Source organism: Suncus etruscus, chromosome 6, assembly GCF_024139225.1.
Source record: "Suncus etruscus isolate mSunEtr1 chromosome 6, mSunEtr1.pri.cur, whole genome shotgun sequence".
Taxonomy (NCBI): domain Eukaryota; kingdom Metazoa; phylum Chordata; class Mammalia; order Eulipotyphla; family Soricidae; genus Suncus; species Suncus etruscus.
This window is the reverse complement of record NC_064853.1, coordinates 15,758,943-15,779,372: the sequence shown is the minus strand read 5'-3', so window position 1 is coordinate 15,779,372 and position 20,430 is coordinate 15,758,943. Positions and strand designations below refer to the sequence as shown.

At 44.2% G+C, this 20,430-nt stretch overlaps 1 protein-coding gene and 1 non-coding gene across 2 annotated transcripts in view; both read right to left on the bottom strand.

Annotated features, from left to right (window-relative positions):
• Window positions 1–20,430, bottom strand: part of DOCK7 (dedicator of cytokinesis 7) — a 193,924-nt gene that overhangs the window by 31,897 nt on the left and 141,597 nt on the right. The window contains exons 29-36 of the mRNA XM_049774381.1: window positions 19,464–19,603; window positions 16,527–16,696; window positions 14,298–14,452; window positions 11,513–11,695; window positions 11,273–11,408; window positions 9,352–9,448; window positions 5,210–5,306; window positions 4,712–4,846 (exon numbers count right to left, since the gene is read on the bottom strand). Of these exons, the coding sequence (XP_049630338.1) occupies window positions 4,712–4,846; window positions 5,210–5,306; window positions 9,352–9,448; window positions 11,273–11,408; window positions 11,513–11,695; window positions 14,298–14,452; window positions 16,527–16,696; window positions 19,464–19,603 (1,113 nt within the window). The remainder of the gene's footprint in view (window positions 1–4,711; window positions 4,847–5,209; window positions 5,307–9,351; window positions 9,449–11,272; window positions 11,409–11,512; window positions 11,696–14,297; window positions 14,453–16,526; window positions 16,697–19,463; window positions 19,604–20,430) is intronic.
• LOC126012957 (U6 spliceosomal RNA) lies at window positions 943–1,049 on the bottom strand. The gene has a single exon (XR_007497298.1). It is a non-coding gene; the product is annotated as a U6 spliceosomal RNA (small nuclear RNA).

The window sequence follows — 20,430 nt, the reverse complement described above, 5'->3', positions numbered from 1 at the left end:
TCCTGGCTCTATGCTCAGAAATCGCTCCTGGCAGGATCAGGGGACCACATGGGATGGCCAGGACTTGAACCACCAACCTTCTGCATGCAAGGCAAACGCCTTACAAGGAATTAACAAGGAAAATACAGACCAAGATGAAGTGGAAACAAGGTAAGTTTGAATGAAAAATTTGATATAAGAGAGAAAAAGGGTCCTTAAAAAAACAAAGTTATATGCAAAATAATGGACAACCGCTACAGCATCCCACATATAGAACTGACTCAGAATAGGTGAAAGATGGGGCCAGAACAATAGCACAGCAGTAGGGCATTTGCCTTTCATGTGGCTGATCCAGGAAGGGCCTCAGTTCAATCCCTAGCATCCTGTATCATCCTCCAAGCCAGAAGCGATTTCTGAGCGCATAGCCAGGAGTAACCGGAGAGTCACTGTGTGTAGCCCAAAAACCAGAAAAAAACAAAACAAACAAACAAACAAAAGAATAGATGAAAGACTTTGCTTCCAGATATAGAAACATAAAAGAAAGTTAAGGGGGAATGTGTTAGGTTATCAAATGCAGAGCGACATTTGGAGACTCTATTCTACTGGTAAAGAGTACAGAAGAATAAACAAAGAGACAGTATTAAGATAAAACAGGTTAAATATTTTTTGTTTGTTTGTTTGTTTTTTGGACCAGACCCAGCAGTGCTCAGGGGTCTGGCTCTGTGCTCAAAAATCACTCCTGACAAGCTTGGGGGGCCATATGTGACACTGGGGATCAAACCTGGGTTGACCTCGTGCAAGGCACTCACAACCTATCCACTGTGCTATTGCTCTAGTTCCAAAATAGCTTATTTTTAAGACCAGAGGTAAAGTACAGGGGTCAAGGCCTTGCATTGCACAGACCCCAGTTCAAACCCTAGCATCACATATGGTGCCTTAAGACAAGGTCACTCTTTTCTTTTTTTAAATATGGAACGCCTCACAAATTTGTGTGTCATCCTTGCGCAGGGGCCATGCTAATCTTCTTTGTATCGTTCCAATTTTAGTATATGTGCTGCTGAAGCGAGCACAAGCCAGAGTCACTCTTGAGCAAAGCAGAAGAATTTACCTCAAAAATAAAAAGGCAGCTTAGCAACTGCGAGAAGATGTTTGCACACTACACATCTGACAAGGGATTAGTATCCAAAATCTTCTTAACTCCACGAGAAGAAAAACCAAGAAAGTCATAAAAAAACAAAGGCAGACCACTTCTGTAAAGGAGACAGTCCTGAGACTCAGGTAAAATGTTCAAGATCACTTTTTAGAACAAGAACCAAAAGACACCCTCTCACAGAGGCAAGCATGGCCTGTTTAAATGGTAGAAAAGAGGCCAAAGCGATAGCGCAGTGGTGGGACATTTGCCTTGCATGCAGCCAACCCTGGACCGATCCTGGCTCTATTCCTGACATCCCATATGGTCCCCCAAGCCTGCCAGGGGCGATTTCTGAGCACAGAGTCAGGAGTAATCTGAGTGCCACCAGTGTAACCCAACCTCCCACAAAATAAATGGTCGTAAAGAAAAAGGTTCAGGAGGATGCAAAGAAAAAAGAACTCTGGAATTCAGCTATTGGAAATGTGAACTACTGGTGCAGCTGTTATGGAAATGCTATAGAGACTTCTTAGACAAAATAAAAATGGAAATTCCCTATGATCCCACAATACCTCACCCTGGGTTTTTATATGGAAGGAGATGAAAAGAGACAGTGGAAAAGATACTTGTCTGGCTCTAGTAACAAGAACCCAAATCAATCTAAATACCCAACAAGAGCAGACTGAATAAAGAAGACTGAATAAATAAGCTGGGTGCTTATTGGAATGACTAATGACTCTGCCAGTAATCAAGGTGGGATTGTGCCTTCTGGTACCAAATGGTTGGAACCTGGATCGTGCTAAAAAGAAATAAGGAAGTGAAAAGGCAATTATCAGATGGCTTTGACTAATGCAGCATACGAGGAACTGAAGCAAACTGCTAGGGAAGACACAGAATACCAACTCTTTTTTTTTTTTTTTTTTTTTGGTTTTTTGGGCCACACCCGTTTGATGCTCAGGGGTTACTCCTGGCTATGCGCTCAGAAATTGCCCCTGGCTTGGGGGGACCACATGGGACACCGGGGAATCGAACCGAGGTCCATTCCTTGGCTAGGGCTTGCAAGGCAGACACCTTACCTGTAGCACCACCTTGCCGGCCCCAAGAATACCAACTCTTAAGACTGAGTGAAAACTGGTGGTCAGTGATGAAGAGGAGGGAAGAGGTTGAGATATCAAGCAGGGGGGGGGGGGGGAGAGAGAGAGAGAGAGAGAGAGAGAGAGAGAGAGAGAGAGAGAGAGAGAGGAGTGGTGACAATCACCACAGGCAGAAAACAATGAACCTGAAATCCCCAAATAACTGTAAATTGGTTAATGAAAATGAAAACAAAAGCCCCCAAATGAAGATGAAAATAGCCTGTTCATTTCAGAATCCATGTCTACATTAAGGCCAACTTCTGCCACAATTTAAGCAAAGTTAAAATCAGAAGGTCTGGTAGGCTCCCCCAGCGTAGATGGCTGAGAAAAGACCTCAAACAGAGGTTGCTCCCTTGAAAAGTGAGGGTGGTATTTCTCAAGCTTAGTCATAGTTTCAAAAAATAGTTGCAAACATATATTTAATAAGAATCTCACTGCTGTTGTGCTAAATATATATATAGCTGAGCATTTACTTCCAGATGACAAAATTACTACATATAAATAAGGCCTTGATTAAATATCACTTTACTATTGGAAATCAGCATCAAGAGAAACATAAAAATAACTTTTTTTGTTTTGTTTTTGTTTTGGGGGCCACACTCATTTGATGCTCAGGTTACTCCTGGCTAAGTGCTCAGAAATTGCCCCTGGCTTGGGGGGACCATATGGGACGCCGGGGGATAGAACCGTGGTCTTTCCTTGGCTAGCGCTTGCAAGGCAGACACCTTACCAGCCCAAAAAATAACTTTTAATTCTCAAAGTAAAGTTAGTCTTTTAAAAGATATTCTGCTCACTCAGATGAATGGAGCCCTTTGTAGGAACACCTGGCAAACTTGCTAATCTTTGAATTTATATCAGAATTGACAGCCAAGGTCCAGCCTAGGAGGTAAAAAACTTTGAAATGTTCAAGTTTGCCCTTAGGTACCAGAGAAGCCTCTGGCTCAACTCCCTTCTGTCTTTTAATTGGAACTTATCGTCCACAAGATTTGTAACCCACACTAAAGGCCTATGAATTATCTGTTGTGAAGAAACTTATAGATCAAACAGTATGTACTGATAAACCTGTTGCTAACAAGGAAGTACAGTTTTTATATCCTTGCAAGAAAGCAAGTGTTAAACAGTCTCTCACATGTAAAATTTATGTTGAAACAGATACACAATTATGATCCACCACAACAGCTGAGTGTGTCTCCTTCCTTTGCCAACACCTGCAATCACTTTCCTAAGGACTCCAAGAACTCCCTGAAATGTCCAGACAAAGAGGCTATGGAAGCCAACTATTTTAATTTTCTTTTTTGTTTTTTTGGGGGGGCCACACCCGACGTTCAGGGTTGCTCCTAAGTGCTCAGAAGTTGCTCCTGGCTTGGGGAACCACATGGGATGCCGGTTGTTCGAATCGTGGTGTCCATCCTAAGTCAGACGTGTGCAAGGCAAATGCCTTTCGGCTGTGCCACAGCTCTGGCCCCTATTTTTTTTTTTATTTTTAAAATTTTATTGATTGAGGGGCTGGAGCAATGGCACAGTGATAGGGTGTTTGCCTTGCATGCAGCTGATCCAGGACGAATCCCCTGGAGTCCCATATGGGCCCCCAAGCCAGGAGTAATTTCTGAGCACATAGCAAGGAACAACCCCTGACCGTCACTGGATGTGGCCCCCTCCAAAAAAGTTATTGATTGATTGGTTGGTTTTGGGGCCACACCCTGCAACACTCAGGAGTTACTCCTGGCTCTGCACTCAGAAATCGCCCCTGGCGGGGCCGGGTAGGTGGCGCTGGAGGTAAGGTGTCTGCCTTGCAAGCGCTAGCCAAGGAAGGACCGCGGTTCTATCCCCCGGCGTCCCATATGGTCCCCCCAAGCCAGGGGCGATTTCTGAGCACATAGCCAGGAGTAACCCCTGAGCGTCAAACGGGTGTGGCCCAAAAACCAAAAAAAAATAAATAAATAAAAAAGAAATCGCCCCTGGCAGGCTGAGGGCCCATATGAGATGCCAGGATTCAAACTAAGTCCCTCCAGAGTCTGCCACATGCAAGGCAAATGCCCTACCACTGTGCTATTTCTCACACCCACAAGGCCAACTTTTTTTTTTTTTTTTTTGGTTTTTGGGTTACACCCGGTGGTGCTCAGGGGTTACTCCTGGCTGTCTGCTCAGAAATAGCTCCTGGCAGGCATGGGGGACCATATGGGACACCAGGATTCGAATCAACCATCTTTGGTCCTGGATCGGCTGCTTGCAAGGCAAATGCCGCTGTGCTATCTCTCTGGGCCCAAGGCAAACTATTTTTAAAGCCAGAAACCAGTTCAAGATGATTCGAATCAGAAATTCCGAAAAGAATAAAGTAGGAGGTAAAAACACATACATGATCACAGGTTACCTGTTAAAATTTTGAATGACATAGATGCTAAGCAATGAATGGGGCAAATGACTGGAGCGACTGTTAGTAAAAGCAAGATGGCCGGTAGCAGGAACTTACCTTGGAAACCAGGGCTCTCTGGGTGGCGAAGCAGTGCTGCAGGTAAAGGGCACTCTGGTTACAGGCCAAGCTGTGCAGAAGCACCTTCAGCACTCCCCCAAGGATACTCTCTTTGGATTCCGTCAAGGAAACGGTCTGTGAATTAAAAATAAAAGAAATGAAACAGAGAGAGGTTGAGATGCGGTCAGGGAGAGAAGGTATACATAAACACAGGAACATTTGCTTGAAGAGGAAAATAAGTCCAAGATTGGGAGGACTTCCCAAAGACGAGGATCTGTGTGGGGTTTAGGTAAGAGAAGGGAAGGGAGAAAAGAATAGAAGGAGTTCAAATGATGGGGGTAGAGAGCAGGGATAGAACTTTGGGGAGTTACTGATACTTCATTATAATCATGAAGCACAATGGAAAACTTTGAAAAATCCAACTCCAACTACTGAGCCCCAATTCACTAAGTCTACTTACTACTATTACTACTGGATTGTTCTGACTTGTGCACTTACCTGTACAACAATCTCCAATGTGTCCAAAATAATGAGGTTTGCTTCAGTAGCCAGATTCCCATCAATCAGGGCTTCATGTTCAATTTCTGCTCTTGATCTAAAGCAAAATATTAAAAGGAGGGAGGGAACATTCTTGAAAACAAAGCCATGAGAGAGGCTAGAGCAATTAATGTAGTGGTTGGTTGCTTGCCTTGCATGCTGCTGGCCAGGATGTGACCCATGGGACCCCAAATGATCCCCTGAGCCCACCAAAAGTGGAGCAAGGAATAAGCCCTGAGCACTGCCGGGTATGGGCAAAAACAAAATAATGAAAGAAGGCCAAGGAAACACACTTGAAAAAGACTCAAAGACTACTCAAAGACTAGCTATACTGACATTTTCCTCCTTGAATAAAACAAAGGTTTTTTTTTGTTGTTGTTTTTGGGTCACACCAGGCAGAACTCAGTGGCTACTCCTGACTCTGCATGCAGGAATCACTCCTGGAGGGGTTCCGGGAACCATACTGGATGACAGGGATTGAACCCAGGTCTGCCATGTGCAAGGCATTATCACTCTGGTCACACTGTTTTTTTTTTGTTTTTTTTTTGTTTTTTTTTTTTGTTATTTTTGGGTCACACTCAGCAGTGCTCAGTGGTTACTCCTGGATCTATGCTCAGAAATCACTCCTGGCAGGCTGGGGGACCATATGGGATGCTGGGGTTTGAACCACTGTCCTTCTGCATGCAAGGCAAATGCCTTACCTTCACACTATTTCTCTGGCCCCTCTGGTCACACTTTTTAAAATTCTTTTTTTTCTTTTTTTTTTTTTTTTTGGTTTTTGGGCCACACCCAGCGATGCTCAGGGGTTACTCTGGTGTCTGCTCAGAAATAGCTTCTGGCAGGCACGGGGGACCCTATGGGACACCAGGATTCGAACCAACCACCTTTGGTCCTGGATCGGCTGCTTGCAAGGCAAACGCCGCTGTGCTATCTCTCCGGGCCCTTAAATTTTTTTTAATGCTAGGGATTGAATACGCAAAGCAAGTGTTTTACTGCTGAGTGACATCCCCAAACCTGTTTTATCCTACATTTTGTCTAATTGTTTTGGTTTTCTCAGCCACCAGGCAACGGTCAGGGATCAATCCCGGCACGGCTCATGGAACCATATGACGTATCCAGGTTTGAACCCACTCAGCTGTGTTTAAGGCAAGCACCCTACACGCTCTACTATCTTTCTTTCTCTTTACCTACATTTTATCAAACATTGTTTCCACAATGGCATGAAAAGCATAAGTGTTCAGGTTCAGAAACATAGCAGAGACACGTTTTATTTGAAATGGCAAAGGCGCTAGGTGGCGCTATGTGAGCTGTACGAAAACTGCTCCCTGTTCCTATTGTAGTGTCTGCAACTCCTTTCAACTGCTCAAGGATTTTCAATAAGCTTGTTTAGGTTTAAAGTACATCCCCTCCCCCAAAGTTTCATTCAATTCCATAACATTTTTATAAACTTGATGCTGAGAACCATTTGATTGGATAAAATCACTCATTAGAAATAAAACAAACCGGGCCCGGAGAGATAGCACAGCGGTGTTTGCCTTGCAAGCAGCCGATCCAGGACCAAAGGTGGTTGGTTCGAATCCCGGTGTCCCATATGGTCCCCCGTGCCTGCCAGGAGCTATTTCTGAGCAGACAGCCAGGAGTGAGTAACCCCTGAGCACCTCTGGGTGTGGCCCAAAAACCAAAAAAAAAAAAAAAAAAAAAAAAAGAAATAAAACAAACCAATTCAATAATGTGGTTTACTGAAACACTGGTATTTATATATCATGATAGGCAGACACCACCCTCTGGCCCCAGAAATTAGTTTTTGGTCACTTTGAACAATGATTGGTGTGCCCCACCACCCATAAAAGTGTTTTTTTTTTTTTTGGTTTTTGGGCCACACCCGTTTGACGCTCAGGGGTTACTCCTGGCTATGTGCTCAGAAATCGCCCCTGGCTTGGGGGGACATATGGGACGCCGGGGGATCGAACCGCGGTCCTTCCTTGGCTAGCGCTTGCAAGGCAGACACCTTACCTCCAGCGCCACCTACCTGGCCCCATAAAAGTGTTTTTTTAAAGGAATTATATCTTGGAATAAATATATTGAAGAATACATATACTTGGGGGTCAAAGAGATAGCCTGGAGGTGGGCATTTGACTTGCATGCAGAAGGACAGTGGTTCGAATCCCGGCATCTCATATGGTCCCCTGAGCCTGTTAGGAGAGATTTTTAAATGTAAAGCCAGAAGTAACCCCTGAGTGCTGCTGGTTGTGACCCCAAAACAAACAAGCAAACACAAATAGAATACATATACCTGGGGCCGGAGTGGTGGTGTAAGCAGTAGGGCATTTGCCTTGCACGCACTAACCTAGGATGGACTGCGGTTCGATCCCCTGACATCTTACATGGTCTCCCAAGCGATTTCTAAACACATAGCCAGGAGTCACCCCTGAGTGTCACCAGGTGTGGGCACCCCCCCAAAAAAAAAAGAAAAAAAAGAGAATACATATGCTTTTATGGGTATAGCTGATATTTGTTTTAGAAACAATTACATAAAGAAACTAATAATTCCAAGTAGACAAAACAATAGTCAATGAATGCAAGAGCAAAGGGCATATTAAGTATTATTTATTTATTTATTTATTTATTTATTTATTTATTTATTTATTGTTTTGGGCCATACTCGGTGGCACTCGGGGGTAAGTTACTCCTGGCTCTGCACTCAGAAATTGCTCCTGGCAGCCTCAGGGGGCCCATATGGGATGCTAGGAATTGAACCACCTCCCGTTCTGGGGAGCAGCATACCAGGCAAATGCCCTACCAGTGTGCTATCTCTCTGGCCCCAAAAGTAACTCCTGAGAATCACCATGTATGGCCCCTAAACAAAACAACAACAAAAAATTGAGAGAGATACCAAACAGCAGCAGACACCATTGAAAAATGAATATTCCAAGAGAAATTGTTAGAGAGAAAAGAGGGCCTATAACATGTAACATTTTATTATACTCTACCGCAGGAAAAGGCCTTTCTCGAAATCTTTTCTGACTTTAAAGTTTAAAGTTTAATATAAACATTTGGGGAGGGAGGTGTTTGGTGGTGCTAAGGGTGCATATGGGGTATTGGGGTTCACCCAGATTAGCTGCATGCAAGGCAAGCACCTCATTTGCTATACTATCTCTCCAGTCCCAACTATTTGGCTTTTAAGGATACATGTGCTTAATAATGCATATCATAATTTAAAAATTCATGTTAAACTTCATCTATAACAAACTATACATATTCAACTTCATTTTCCTGGTGCATTTAAAATCCAAAAAGCCTGTCTACTTTATCAATCACACAGAAAGGTTAGAGGACGGGCACAGTGAATGAAGAGGGTCAAAGGTATAATGTTCCAGTGATAAAATGCAGAAGTCAGACTGGAAAGATAGTTCAAAGGACAGGAGTACGTGCCCAGCCTGGGGGAGGCCTGGCTTCATTTCCCAATACCACCTGATCCCCCAGACTCCAAGGCAAAGGTAGCCCCTGAGTGCAGGCAAATAAGGCCTGAAAACAAAAATTCTCCCCACTCACCTCCAAAAATAACCAAATTAGGGGTGTGTAACAAGCAGTTTAGTGACTAAAGCTAATCAGACTAAATTGCTTATTTGAAAGCTGCTAAGAGATAAATCCATCTTAATTTTGTACAGTGCTGGAACTAAACCAGGGTCTCAGATGCGAAGGCCAGGGCTCTCCCGTGGCGCTGTAACCCCAGCAAAGAAAGAAGAAGACTGAAGAGTTCAGCCTGTATTTAAGAAGCAGAGGTCTGGGGCCAGAGAAATAGCACAGTAGTAGGGTGTTTGCCTTGCACGCAGTCGATTCAGGACGGATGGTGGTTTGAATCCTGGCATCCCATATGGTCCCCCAAGCCTGCCAGGAGCGATTTCTGAGTGCAGAGCTAGGAGTAACCCCTGAGCACTGCTGGGTGTGAGCGCTCCCCAATAAAAAAAGAAGCAGAGGTCTATAACCATGGAACCAGGTGGGAGGAATTCACTAGATTCACTGTGTACCAGGCCCACATATGCCTAATCAGTCTGTGAGCAGCCCTCAGTCCCCCTCGATTGCAATGGAAAGGGTCACTTTACTTGTCCAGCTTCTCTGTGTTTTGGCGCCAGTGGGTCATGTCTTTCCGCCATCTCAGGTTTTCCTGGCTTCCAAAGGCACTTCCGGAGGGGCTTCTCTCTGTCGAATCAAATCCAAAACCACTTGTGAGTGCACTGCCCACAGAACCCTATACATGCGTATTTGCATTCTTGGACATAGCATTGAGGGAATAGTGGTGTGTGTGTGTGTGTGTAGCGGTGTGTGTGGCACTTCCAGAGAGGCTTATCTCTGTCGAGTGTGTGTGTGTGTGTGTGTGTGTGTGTGTGTGTGTGGCACTTCCAGAGAGGCTTATCTCTGTCGAATCAAATCCAAAATCACTGGTGGGAAATAGCGGTATGTGTGTGTGTGTGTTGGATTCCTACACAATTGAATTGCTACACAATGCCCTCATTGCTACACAAACTTTCTCTAAAACTGATCTCTAAATATAAATACTGATTTTCTCTCAATCTGAATCAAGACTCCTACGGCCAGATGTGATATCACCTCGTCTTCTGTCACGCTTTCTCTGGCTCATACCCGCAGCCACTCTATACACTAAGTACAAACTGTTCATTGTACACTTTTTTTTTTTTTGGCTTCTTGGGCCACACCCATTTGATGCTCCGGGGTTACTCCTGGCTATGCGCTCAGAAATTGCCCCAGGCTTGAAGGACCATATGGGACCCCGGGGGATCGAACCGCGGTTGCAATCTTTCCTTGGCTAGCACTTGCAAGGCAGACACCTTACCTCTATTGCCACCTCGCCGGCCCCTCATTGCACACTCTTGATTTAGACCCTGGGCATAATGGTGATTGTCCCTTTACCTGACCATTCCTCCCTTCAAATTCCACTGGCTATTTATGAATCATATCTCCAAAGAGGCTCTGTATAACTCCTCTTTGATTCCCTATACATTTTCCTGGTATCTCTCCAGAGCCCTTATGATTGCAACCAACCAACCTTGCTGAAGAATGAAGGTTATGCCCATTTTTATTCCCTACTTTATGCCCAATTCAAAGAGCCTAGCACTTATGGAGTGCTCAACAAGTTTCAGTTTAATAAGCAGACAAACCAAGAATTCCTGGGCTGGGGAGATAGTATATGGGTAGAATGAAGGCCCTACCTCGGACATAAACCTCAGTTTTTATCCCCTCTCCCACACGACACCCTTTTTTTTTTTATTGATATCTTTATTTAAACACCTTAATTACAAATATGATTGTAGTTGGGTTTCAGTCATGTAAAGAACACCCCCCTTCACCAGTGCAACATTCCCACCACCAAGTCCCAAATCTCCCTCCTCCCCACTCCCCCCCCCCCCACCTTTACTCTAGACAGGCTTTCTACTTCCTTCATTCAATCACATTTTGTTATGATGGTTCTCAGTGTAGTTATTTCTCTAACTGCACTCACCACTCTTTGTGGTGAGCTTCATGTCATGAGGTGGACCTTCCAGTCCTCCTCTCTTTTGTCTCTGAGAATTATTGCAAAAATGTCTTTTATTTTTCTTACAACCCATAGATGAGATTATTCTGCATCTATCTCTCTCCCTCTGGTTTATTTCACTCAGCATAATCGATTCCATGTATATCCATTTCATGATTCATCTCTCCTGAAGGCTGCATAATATTCTATTGTGTATATATAGCACAGTTTCTTTAGCCATTCATCTGTTGAAGGGCAATAGCACCCTTTAGCATGACTGTGTGCAGGCCTGGAGACTCCCGAATGCTCCTGAGCATGGATATGGAGGTTCCTGTGATGGCTGAGGTGGTCCTAGCAGGGCCTGACACTGCAGGTCCAAACAGAATCACAGCCTGATTGAACCAAGAGTTTCAATTGAACCAACATTGAGGCCTCCCATTGAACCAACAGTGGAGCTGGCTGAAAATTGCAGGAGAGGGGAAGTGAGTACGCACCGAGCTGTCCTCTACTTCGCCGCACCATTTCTTGCCTGGCACCGATGCTGCCCAGAATCGCTTCTTCCAACTTTGCTCTCATGTCCTTGGACTTCTTAAAGGTCAAACTGTTCATTCTTTCAAACACTTTCTTGCCCTAGATTACAATGGGTGAGAAAAACAGAGGCCTTGAGGACTTTTTCTCTTTCCCTTACCTGCCCTGAGCTTCCCTTCCTGTTCTCTGCAAGGGCTTGTACTGACCTTGTACTCAAAGCAGGACACGCAGAGGTACAGCAGGTCCAGGAGCCGGTTGAGCTGCAGAACTGAAAGATCTGTGAACCATTTCTGCAACACAGTCTCGTCGGCATTCCTGAGCACCCAGAGGAGACAGATGAGAAGGCTGCGGCTGGACTCGGCTGAAAAGGTGTTGTGCTGCCGTCCGCTCTGAAATAGGGACACACAACCATACACCCATCAGGGCCCAATTCAGATTTATTAACACTCTCACTTGTCCAGTTATTCTCTTCAAAACAAATAAACCCCAAACTGATATACTATATATAAGCCAACAACAGCAACAATAACAAAATCCCCTCCTTGTATTGAATTCATTTTGGGGGGGGGGCTTGGGCCATACCTAGTGACATTCAGGGGTTACTCCTGGCTATGTACTCAGAAATCGCTCCTGACTTGGGGGACCATATGGGATACTGGGGGTTCGAACCACGGTCCATCCTGGGTCAGCTGCATGTAAGACAAACACCCTACTGCTACACCATCACTCCAGCCCTGTATTGAATTTATTTTGATTCTCTTTTGGGGAGGAAAGGAAGGTTCATTATGCTTTGACTGGTACCCAGTGGTGCTCGGAGGAGAATGAACATGATCTGGTGTGTTCATACAATGGACAGCTGGTAGGAAAAGGAGAAAAAAAATATTGCTCCATTCCTCAACATGGATGAACTCGGACCTTCGAAAGTGAAACAGAGGCTGTACAGTGAAGAGTCCCGCTCACTGGACAAACTCACCACAGGTGAATGCGTGGGCAAAACATGACTCGAGACGTAGGATTGGGCTGTGAGGGAAAAGCACTGAGCGACAGCTAATAAGATATACAGCTTCTTTTGGGGTGATGGCATTGCCTAAAATTTAGGTGATAACCACATAACTACAATATGGTACAATCAAAATAGCTGAATCTTATAGATCAATCATAATGCACAAAAGCCAATTTTTAGTATTTCATTAATGTGATTATAAGATGCCAAAAATAAAAGGCTGACCTACAGGGCAGTTTCTACAAATGTGTAATGCCTTTTTCTGAAAGCCACTGAAAAGTTTTAAGAGCCTGGTTAGGGATGTGGCTCAGAAGTAATGTACATGCCATGTTTGTGGATAACCTAGATTATAGCCCTGGCATCATAAACAAAAACTTTTAAAGGTCTGGGTTTTTTGAGGGGAAAGGGGCACTGAGCACCCAACAGTGTTTAGGGATTTTTCCTGGCTTTGTGCTCAGAGCTTAGTTCTGGTTGGGCTTGGGGAACCATTTGGATAAAGAGGATCAAGGCCAGGTCAGCGGCGTGCAAGGCAAGTGCTCAATCCACTGTACTATATTGCCCCCACCTTTTAGATGTTTTTTCTTTTTTTTTTCTTTTTAAATCTTAGAAGTGGATCTTATTCTATTAGCTGTTTGGTTCCCCTGGCCACATATATTTTTCTCTTTAAGGTGAGGAGAAATATAAGAGAAAATATCATCTTGTTTATCTGTTAAAAAATATACAAAACTTCACAGACTAAAAAATAAAAATCAATACACTTTAATTGCTAATGACTCTTTCTTGGTGCTGATCACAAAAATATTGATGTTGGAATTATGTGCATGAGAAACTATTGAATACAGTAAAGCACAGAACTCCAATAATTTTTTTAAATCCTTATAAATGCATGAGAACCCAGGGATGAAGGAACCCCAATAAAAAATTAAAAATTAAAAAATAAAGTGCATGAGGACCGAGGGAAGAGGCTTGGGGGTACAGGTTTATGAGTGTGCCACGTAGAACCAGACCCATGGAGCTGTACTACATAGCTGAGAGTCATCCCCAAAGCACAGCCATGTGATCTCCAGAAACACAGTAAGAACCTGAGCCCTTGCACATGAAAAATATTGTTTTGGAGGGGCCAGAGTGATAGCACAGTGGGTAGGGCATTTGCCTTGCACATGGCCCAATGGGGGTTCACTCCCAGGCATCCCATATGGATACTCAAGTCTGCCAGAAATAGTTTCTGAGCACAGAGACAGGAGTAATCCCTGATCCACAGGATGTGGCCCAAAAACAAAAAACAAAAAGATTTTATTTTAGGAAAGAAAGGTTCCAGGAACTGAGTGCATGCTTTACATGTGGGAGGCCCATTTCCCATCCCTGGGACCCATCCCATCTCTGAGCACCTATAGGAGTAAACCTTAAGCACAGAGAAGGGAGTGGTTCCTGAGCACTGTGAAGTGTGGACTCAAACTCCCCCCACCCAGCCCCACCAAAAATTAGAGGTTTTATATACATAACCCATATACATTTTACATATGTTAATTTAAAATTATGTCAATTATGCAAATGTATATTTACATATATGTATGTATGTTTATAAGTAAGGCACTCTTCAACATTCTGAATGAACAGAGCTTTAGAATCCGAGCCTTTTTTTTTTTTTTTTGGTTTTTGGGCCACACCCTGTGACGCTCAGGGGTTACTCCTGGCTATGCGCTCAGAAGTTGCTCCTGGCTTCTTGGGGGACCATATGGGACGCCGGGGGATCGAACCGCGGTCCGTCCTAGGCTAGCGCAGGCAAGGCAGGCACCTTACCTCCAGCGCCACCGCCCGGCCCCCAGAATCCGAGCCTTTTAAAGGATAAAAAAAGGTCACAGTCTCATAATGTTTGTCCAAGATTATGCCCAGTGCTTTTGCTTCAGCTAACATTCATAATCTCTGCTGCTAGAACAATCTCGGCACATCCTTGCAAACAACTGGTCTTTGCAGAGGACGGTTTTTACCGTGGATGTGAGGAGGAAGCTGCCGGGGCGTGTGAGCTGGGGGACCGAGGTCCCCGCGATCGCCATGGCAACGGTCTGGCTGATCATGCTCCCACTCTCGCTCTCGCAATCATCAGGGGCTGTGCAGATGGGCCTTCCTCGCTGGTTGTGAGTTTCTGGAAAAAGTGAAATCCCCCCTTAATTAAACATGGGACTTCTGTTTCATAGCAACTATTACTATTTTTTTTTTTTTTTTGGTTTTTGGGCCACACCCGTTTGATGCTCAGGGGTTACTCCTGGCTATGTGCTCAGAAATCGCCCCTGGCTTGGGGGGACCATATGGGACGCCGGGGGATCGAACCGAGGTCCTTCCTTGGCTAGCGCTTGCAAGGCAGACACCTTACCTCCAGCGCCACCTACCCGGCCCCCAGCAACTATTACTCTTGAAAAGAAAAACTGGACACACATAATAGTTATCATGAGGCAGGGGTCCTCAAACTTTTTAAACAGGGGGCCAGTTCACTGTCCCTCAGACCATTGGAGGGTCTGACTATAGTAAAAACAAAACTTATGAGAGATTTTTTTTTTTTTTTTGGTTTTTGGGCCACACCTGGCTTTTGCTCAGGTGTTACTCCTGGCTGTCTGCTCAGAAATAGCTCCTGGCAGGCACGGGGGGACCATATGGGACACCGGGATTCGAACCAACCACCTTTGGTCCTGTATCAGCTGCTTGCAAGGCAAACACCGCTGTGCTATCTCTCCGGGCCCATGAGCGAATTCTTATGCACACTGCATATATCTTTTTTTTTTTTTTTTTTTTTTTTTGGGCCACACCCGGTAACGCTCAGGGGTTACTCCTGGCTATGCGCTCAGAAGTCGCTCCTGGCTTGGGGGACCATATGGGACGCCGGGGGATCGAACCGCGGTCCATCTCCTAGGCTAGCGCAGGTAAGGCAGGCACCTTACCTCCAGCGCCACCGCCCGGCCCCTGCATATATCTTATTTTGCAATGAAGAAACAAAACAGATACAAATACAATACGTGGCCCGCGGGCCATAGTTTGAGGACCACTGTATGAGGTATACTTCTTGGAAATAAAACTGAATTGCCTTAAGTACCAACTTGTCATAGTGCTTCACTTAGAGCTTTTAAGAGAATTTGAACTGATCAGATATGACATAAATATTTCTGCCTCCAGATAAGAAATCCCACCTCAGTGTTCAGAATGTGGGGAAATTACTCAGCACTTTGTCCTCTTAAAGACAATGAGCCGACTGTTTTGTACCACCAGCATATGCTAATTTTTTTACATTCATTTAATACTCAGTGAATATTTTGTTGGAACAATATTTTTATTGAACCGGAATTCTTTTTTTTTGTTTGTTTTTGGGCCACACCCAGCAGTGCCCAGGAGTTACTTCCTGGTTTTGCACTCAGAAAGCATTCCTGGCTTGGGGGACCATATGGGATGCTGGGGATCAAACCAAGGTTCGCCCTGGGTCAGCCGCATGCAAGGCAAAAGCGCCGTACCACTGTGCTACCACTCCAGCCCCTGGAATTACATTTTTAAGTGACTTGCTAATCTAAATATCAATCTACTATGTTTTAGGCAATAAAGGAATTTAAGTTTATTTATTTGGGGGGGTTGGGTCACACCTAGCAGTGCTCAGGGGTTACTCCTGGTTCTTCGCTCAGAAATCGCTACAACCAGGCTCAGGGGACCATATGGGATGGTGGGAATCAAACCCAGGTCCATCCTGGGTCAGTCTAGTGCAAGGCAAATGCCCTACTGCTGTGCTATCACTCTGGCCCCAGGAATTTAAATATGGAAAAACAAGACAATAAAACTTGAGCTGATTTTTTTTTGATCGCATAACCTCAACTTCATTATCACAACATAATTTTGAAATTCAGGTGAATATTGTTATCTATGTAGGTACAAATAAATAATATTTGGCTGAGCCTGAAGGCATAGCCTATACGTAAGAAAGGTTAAGCCAGTTTTAAAGGGAGCTAGGGAAACACGAGCAAATGGTTTTAAAATCTGTCACTAGATTTCCTGACCCTCTCTGAGGGCAGTTCTCTCTCCCACTGTTTTGTCAGCCATGAGTTCAGAACTCAAGTCGTTTGGGTCAATGGACATTGGTTGTTCTTTCAGTTCCTCGAGTTAGAACTTTCTCCAGAAGATTCTTTAACGCTTGTCAACACTGTTCCCAGCCTCTCTGTCCCTGTATCCCATACACTGAGCACCTGTGAAGTCATAGAGCTGAGGGACTGTCTCCATGATGATGCCAATCAGCGGCAGGTACAACATAGCCACCCGCGCCTTGATCTGGGGGTCAGAGTATCGAGGGTCCGAGTCATGGCTGGACAGCAAGTTGTGTACCATGTTGATAACTTTCTTGTGCAATCCAAACAGTCTATTTAAAAAGAAGAGGAAGCAGTAAGGTCACAGAGATTAGATATTATTTTGGAAGCAAACAGTAAGGCATGGCGCCGAATCAATTTTGTCCCATTTCTTAGATTTGCTGCAAAGCTGCGTGCATTATTCCTATCAGACAATTCTCATTTTTAAATGAAGACATGTCTCTGTTAAAAGAACTGAGGGAAGAGGAAAGAGGCTGTCAAAAATCAATCAATCCACTTCTAGTACATTCTAATATTAAATAACCTAAGACCAGTTCTGGAATATTTTAGAGCAAAAATAATAAAGGTAAATTTTAGGAGCTATAAATATTTCCTTAAATAAGATCCTTTCACAGTAACTGAAAAATAATTTTTTCCCCCTGGAAGAACCACTACTAGGGATGGTATGGGGCTACCAGTCAGTGCTGAATGACATGCTTGTCAGGGATCAAAACCAGGCCTATATATCAATTACCCTTTAAGCCACATTCCTGACCCCTGCAAACAAACATGCATTACTAAGAGAAAAGTCTATTTTTGTTTTTGTTTTTGGTCATACCTAGCGGCACTCAGGAATTACTCCTGGCTCTGAGCTCAGAAATCGCTCATGGCAGGCTTGGGGGATGCCAGGTCCATCTTGGGTCAGCCACATGCAAGGCAAAGACCTTACCACTGTGCTATCTCTCTGGCCCAGAGAAAAGTCTTCTACTAAAAAAAGGATATAGATTCAAGGTTGGAACTGTCTTTGACATCTCTGATTAAGTGGTCTGCCCTTCCTTCACCTGGGTCTTCCAGCCCTTTAGAACACTTCAGCCTTTTCCTAGGCTGTGGATCAGCATTGGCTTCTCATACAGGTGCATGGGCCGGCATAGATAACCAAGGCAGATCAATGATTTCCAACCTTTCTATACCTGCGGCTGGACACTGGTCCGTGGACAGGTGGTAGATGACAACAGCTCAGTTTCAACAGTTTCAGCTCAGTTTTAGGCAGAGGTGGTTCTCATCTCCATGCCCATCTGTTCTCTCGGGTTAGAGTGAAAAGCCTCTGACTATGGCAATCACTCCAATTAAGGTGCTACAACCGGACCTTAATGTAGCACCAGGCAGCTGTTATGAATCATTGTCTCTTGAGTCCTATCACCGCAGGAAAAGACTTAGTGGTTTTTTTTTTGTTTGTTTGTTTGTTTGTGGCCACACCCAAGGACATTCAAGAGTTACTCCTGGCTTTGTGCTCAGAAATCGCTCCTGGCAGGCTCAGGAGACCATATGGGATGCCGGGGATTATACCCGGGTCCATCCAGGGTCAGCCACATGCAAGGCAAACACCCTACCACTGTGCTATCACTCCAGCCCCTTCTTTTTTTTTTTTTTTTATCCCCTCTTTATTTTAGGTTCTTGGGTCATATGAAGCTTTGCTCAGGCCTTATGCCTTACTCTGTGCTCAGAGATAACTCCTGGCAGGGTTCTGGGGACCCTTTGAGATGCCAGGAATCGAATCTGGGTCAGTAAGGCAAGCGCCAAACCTGCTGTACTGTCCCTTCTGCACCCTTGGCCAAAGTCCTCAGCTCTAGCTTTTTAGAGCGAGCAGCCGTTCTGACTTTTCCCTAGTCAGACCTATGAACACTGCTCCATCTTCAAATTCCCACAAAGCACTTTACCCTTCTTTCCTCAAAAATTTCAATACTCCCCCCCCAACCCAGATTTTCCTTTTTCTCAAATAAGCCTTTCTTGGGCTGAATATACACATTAACTTGATTGATTCATTCATTTTTGCTGGAGAAAGAATTCAAGGCCACGTGGATAAAGCAGAAAGTGGCAGGGCTTTGCTGAAGAGAAAGTGCATGCTCCAGAGGTGGATGCGACACTCAAGGCAGAGGCCCAACACGGTCACTTCAGTTTCCTCCACCATCTGCCTCTGCCTCTCTGGGCTTTTCTCAGGTTAACTGTGAGAAGGAAATAATGCTAACCAATGCCCACAGGGGCAGCACTTATCCAGGGCTTCCCCTTGCCTCCTTCCATCAACTCCCTTTCTTGGCAAAAATCCTCTTGGAATGCTCGCTCAGTCTTGGAGTACTGACAGACAGTATCTGCATGGACATTTTTTTTTCTTGCCAAGGATTAAGTCTATAAAAACAGGTTTTTGTTTTGTTTTTTAATATGTGATGCCTGGGGACCTAACTGCAGTTCGTCCTAGGTTAGCGTGCACAAGGAAGACACCCTACTGGTTGTGCCACTGCTCCGGCCCCCACATCAAATATTTTTATTAACCCAGCCAGACATTGTCTCCTTCCTTTCTTACAATTTCCATTTCCAAAACAACTCTGAATATAACTGGGTAGGCTTCTGCAATTGAAGAAGACTAGTTTGTCAGGAAACACTTGAAACAAAATGGGATTAAATATGATGGCAAATGATAGATTTTCTTGAAAAGGCATCAACTAAATGTACCCACCATGTAGTAACAAATCGAAGACGGGACAAAAAGGATCTAAGCTAATCAAAGAGCTTTTGAGAGCATATTCCATAAATGCTGTCAAAAAACCATCAATCTGAAAATAATCTTCAAACTTGGAGAATACTTCAAGCAAAAATTATTTCACATACTCCAAAAGGGGGCCATTTAAAATATCAGGATATAGAAGTCATATGGTCTCGGTGAAGAGAAAAGCAAAAGCATGGCAGAGAGTTTTCTCGTGATTTTAAGGCAGTGTAAGGGGGCTGACTGGCTGCTTATCCAAAATTCTACCTGAGACTGTCCCTCATCATGAAGTGACCACTCACCCTTCAGCATCGGGGTCCAATATGACAGCCAGCTCTGTCAAGATGAGGCCAGCCAGATAATGCTGCTGGCGGAAAGGCACCGACAATTCAAACATGTTGGCAATCTTTTGGTCTTGTACATTTGTGGAAAATCCAGAGCTCTATGCGGTGGAGGGGAAGACAGAATAGAGGTGTAAGAATTATGTGATACTGCAGACAGGACACAGCTCAAAATACACATTTGAGCAGAACCACAAATGCACGGTAAGCATCACCTGCAAGTGAGAACAACTGCCTGGCCGACATCACTAGAATATCACAGTCATTAACCAGGAAAAAAGCATTAGTCTTACATGGGAAAAAGGAAATTATGACAAAATATTACTTTGAACTATTTTTATTTTATTTTATTTTATTTTTTTTGGTTTTTGGGCCACACCCGGTGGTGCTCAGGGGTTACTCCTGGCTGTCTGCTCAGAAATAGCTCCTGGCAGGCACGGGGGACCATATGGGACACCGGGATTTGAACCAACCACCTTAGGTCCTGGATCGGCTGCTTGCAAGGCAAATGCCACTGTGCTATCTCTCTGGGCCCTGAACTATTTTTAATTTCCTTCTCTTCATATTGAAATTTCACTATCTCGCATGGGGGACAAGATCCAGGGTCCTCCATACTTGAGGCATGTGCCCTATCACTAAGTCACAATCCAGGCCCATTTCTCATTTACTAAAGCCATTTAAAGTTCCTAAATTAAAGTTATTCTGAAGAAGGGGAAAAGGCAACCAATTTTAGATGATGTACTATGCAGTCACTGCTGAGTACATGAGGCATATTCATAGTCGAGGCTACTATAGGTTTTCAGCAAAATCTCTAATAATGAAATTTGGTTTTAGGAAAAAATTAAAATCTTGAAAAAGTTAAAAATCATTTTGTGGCTTACTAAATTTTGTCACATTTTTCAATTCTGCAAAATAAAACCATGCCTGT